This window comes from Nyctereutes procyonoides, unplaced genomic scaffold (assembly GCF_905146905.1).
Source record: "Nyctereutes procyonoides isolate TBG_1078 unplaced genomic scaffold, NYPRO_anot_genome, whole genome shotgun sequence".
Classification (NCBI taxonomy): Eukaryota; Metazoa; Chordata; class Mammalia; order Carnivora; family Canidae; genus Nyctereutes; species Nyctereutes procyonoides.
In genome coordinates this window covers 35,101,623-35,105,919 of record NW_026575120.1, presented here as the reverse complement: position 1 = coordinate 35,105,919, position 4,297 = coordinate 35,101,623, and the positions used below count along the sequence as shown (strand labels likewise).

The window sequence follows — 4,297 nt, the reverse complement described above, 5'->3', positions numbered from 1 at the left end:
ACCTGACACCATCCTCTCTTCTGACCTATAGATACCTCTCCTGGAACTGAATCCTGCCACTGAAAGAATTCAGATATTTTTGTTTTCAATTCTAGAACCCTTTCTTGCTATATATTACTCAGACTTTTTCTAACCCTCCTCTCCATCCTTTCTAGAGACCCTGAACTGAACTTCATCCTTTGAAAAGGCTTTTGATATCAATATGAAGTTTATCCTCTTCTGGGCTCTTTTGAACCTATCTGGTGAGTATCTTCACATTTTTCTCTTTCCTTGCCAAAGAGAAATCCTGGAGGAATCATGAAAGATAGACAGACACAGACAGGAGGCAGAGGCACATTCCGGACTACAAGTGTAGAACTGGCTCTCCCTCACCGCTGTCATGATCCCCACCAGCTTTCCACCTGTGACACTGCCTGCCTGCCCCATCTCAGCTTGATTGCTTGTATGGTCTTTGAGGAGGCATGTACACCGAAACCCTAATACCAGACCCACTCCTGAGAAAGACTGTGACCCGACTCTGGGCCCTTCTAGAAGAGGACTGTTGTGGGCACAAGGGAATGAGAATTGGAGGCAGGTGTTGAAAGCAGAGGTTCAACTAATGGACACAGCAAAGCATTCAATGGTTTTTGGTCTTGTCCTGGCAGGTTTTAGTTACTCAAGCAAAAACCTTAGAGGCATTCATGAAATCTCTTTCTCTCACACCCCACATTCAATCTGTTTGGAAAATTTTTTTGGTTCTATCTTCTAAATATATCCCAAATCCAATCACATCTCACCACCTCCACTGCTCACGATGGCCAAGCCATCATCTTTTGCTTGGATTACCACATGAATCCTCTAACAGGCCTCTCTGCTTTCTACTCCTACACTCAGTATTTCTCCACAAGGAAATGACCATCAGTGCCTTACACAAAACCCTAAAGTGGCTTCACAGTCCTTCAGAAGAAAGTCCACAACCTTATGATGCTCTACAAAGCCCTGCATCACTGCTTTGACCTCCATCCTTTCCTGCCCTTCTCCCTCTCACCTGCCACCTCAGCCACACTGGCCTTTGTGATGCTCCTAAACAAGTCTTAGGACTCTTGCTTCAGCTATTTCCTCCACCTGAAACCCAGTTCCCCAGATATCTGATGGTCTAACTCTCCTATCTTCATTTAATTTGTCATCTCTCATGCTATCTACATGGTCTACCTATACTAAGGTGTAATATTGCAGAATTCCCCACCACACACACACACACACACACACACACACACACACACATCCATCCGGTACTGTCTTTTCCTCTTTCCCTGTTCTACTATTTTTCCCACAGTACCAATCATCATCTAATACACTAGATTATTTACTTATGTATTGTGTCTACTGTTATGGAATGTCTTCTCTCATCAGAATGTATGAGAGCAGGGCTATTTCTCTGTGTAGTTCCCTATATAGCCCAAGCCACCTATAACAAAGCCTGGCACATATGAAGTGCTCATACTTGCTTGTCGAATGAATAAATTATCTCCCTCTCCTCAGATTCCGTGAGCAGGTAGTCCTTTCTTTAAATCACTCTTATATTGTTTTTCCCTGCATTGTTGTAGAGAATAAGGAGTGAGACTAGTAAAAGCATTCTTAAAAAGGTAAAAGCATTAAGTTCCTCATGAGTAGATTTAACATATGTTCCCTGAATTGTAGCAGGTATTTAAGAACATTTGTATTTTAATCTGAAAAATATTTAGTGACAACAAAATGAAAAACACCTTTATCTGTTGAAATTGAGATGTTCCTATCATTTTCTTCATGTTTTTAGAACAAACTAAGCCAGTTTGCAAATTCAGCTTACAGATAAAGGTATTAGAGAGAAAGGTAGGGGAACCTGAGCATATTAAATAATTTTCCTTGTTTTTTTCTAGTGATCCCTGCAAAAATCTCAGAATTTCCTGTCTATGTTTCTCTTTCCAGTTGCTCTGGCCTATGATCCAGATTACCAACATGGCACTGCTCCCCCCTACCTGGTCTACTTGAAATCTGATTACTTGCCCTGTGTTGGGGCTCTGGTCCACCCTCTTTGGGTGATCACAGCTGCACATTGCAACTTACCGTGAGTAATAAGCCCCCAGTGCTACTTTGCACTTTAGGTTCTCAGATTGGGCATAGACTCAGATCCCTGCCTGGCTCCATTCTCTAATGAAGTGGGATTAGGGAGGCCTTCTGAGGGTGTTCATTGGTAGAGAAAAAGGCCCATAGGAAGGGTCTAAAAGAGGCCCATGGGAATGGATACGTTATCTCTGTCAAGTCTTCTCTCAAACAACTACATTGTTCCAGAAAACTTCGGGTGATGTTAGGGATTACAAATCCATCAAATCCTGATGAAAAGGATGTACAAGTTGTTGGCTATGAGAGGATGATCCATCATCCACGCTTCTCAGTTACTGCTATTGAGAATGACCTCATGTTAATCAAGCTGAGAGAAAATATTGAACTCAATGACTATGTGAAAGTGGTCAGTCTGCCTGAAGAACCTGTCCGTGAGGAAGCCATGTGCATGGTCTCCACGTGGGCCTACAATCTATGTGATGACTGTGAGTCACCTCATGATAATCTTTTCTCTCAGAGTATGACACACTCTGTCCCTTCTCTTCTCTTACCTTCTGCAATTGTTCCCAAAAAAGACTTCTTTCCAACCTCTTAATTCATTCCTTTCCCTGTACTTCCCTGAAGGAGTCACAGATGTAGTTAGTTAAGCATTTAAATTTCTAGAAAATTTTAAAGTAATTCGTTTCATTTAATGCAGAGATGCCTCATATTTACATATAAATTCCAGGAATTTAATCTCTTTTATAAAAAGATAGACACTTGTATCATGAGAAATGGTTAGTCTGCTCATTTCCTGTTGTCCAAGCAGCCATAGTTGTGATTTCTCTCAGTGTTTGATCTCTTTTTCTTTTTAAAAATTTTTAAGAGAGTAGATCTCTCTCTCTCTCTTTTTAAAGATTTTGTTTATTTATTCATTCATAAGAAGCACAGAGATAGAAGCAGAGGCATAAGCAGAGGGAAAAGCAGGCTCTCTGTGCAGATCCTGATGTGGGACTAGATCCCAGGACACTGGGATCATGCCCTGAGTTGAAGACAGATGCTCAACCACTGAGCCACCTGGCACCCTCTTTCTTTCTTTCTAGATTAATTATTTATCTATTTGACAGAGAAAGAGAGCAAGCACGAGCATGGGGAGCAGCAAAGGGAGAGGGAGAAGCAGACTCCCCACTGAGCAGGGAGCCCAATGTGGGGCTGGATCCCAGGACCTTGGGATCAAGATCTGAACTAAAGGCAAATGTTTAACTGACTGAGCCACCCAGGCACCCCTCTCTTTTCCTTCCTTCCAGAAGAAGAAATATGTTGAAAAAGAAGGCGGTTTGTTAGATACTAACTCTTAAGGAAGTTGTACATCTTTCTTTCCCCTAGCCAAGGAGCCCGACTCACCACAGAGTGTGAACATATCTGTAATCTACAGGGATGAGTGCCTCGATGCCTATAAAACCCAAAGGATCCAAGAAAATATGCTGTGTCTGGGCATTGTGCCAGGAAGGAGGCTGCCCTGCAAGGTAATGTACTCTTGATGCCTAGTTTTCCCATTTTATTTCTTGTGTCTTTTGCCAGAAAGATAAGATAACCCTATTTCCCTTTTTATTCTGGCAGGAAGTCACAGCCGCCCCAGCAGTCTGCAATGGGGTACTTCAAGGAATATTGACTTTTTTAGATGGATGTGTTTTGAGAGCTGATGTTGGAATCTACACCAACATCTTTAAATACATGTCCTGGATTAGAAATACAATCAGAGACAACTGAGCTGCCATGGCAGGAATTCTAGATCATGTGACACAACCTGTGCCTATGTCCAGCCTCACAATTAAACCTAAATAGATACCCTGGGTTGCATCAGGCATGCCTGTCTCACTTCTACCCAACAGAGTGGGCAATTGGTACCTCCCCATACCATGACTATACATGATAATCTTCTTCCCCTTTTGATGAAGATGACAAACTCCATACCCCTTAGGCAGTTGAAGTTTATGAAGTGGGGATTGTGTTCCAACAGAGATCACAGGCTATGGGAAAAAGGCCCATCAGCCATTTTGGGTAATAAAACCCCTATTACTTGCACTGAATTAACATGTGCTTTTGGCAAGTTACCCATGCTAGAAGGGAAAAGGAAGCCTGACAAAGAGTGAGCTAACTAGAAGCATAGGTGAGGGAAAGAAAAGGTTCTAGGAAGGAGCCTCTAAGAGGTATTGCATAGTTTCCCCTTGCCTAC

At 42.3% G+C, this 4,297-nt stretch overlaps 1 protein-coding gene across 1 annotated transcript; it reads left to right on the top strand.

Moving 5' to 3' along the window:
- The first annotated feature begins 202 nt into the window (after positions 1 to 202).
- Positions 203 to 3,831, top strand: LOC129515666 (serine protease 58-like). The gene is made up of 5 exons (XM_055334662.1): positions 203 to 242; positions 1,948 to 2,086; positions 2,311 to 2,567; positions 3,448 to 3,587; positions 3,682 to 3,831. The coding sequence occupies exons 1-5, from the start codon at positions 203 to 205 to the stop codon at positions 3,829 to 3,831; spliced, it is 726 nt and encodes a 241-aa protein (XP_055190637.1).
- Positions 3,832 to 4,297: the final 466 nt, after the last annotated feature.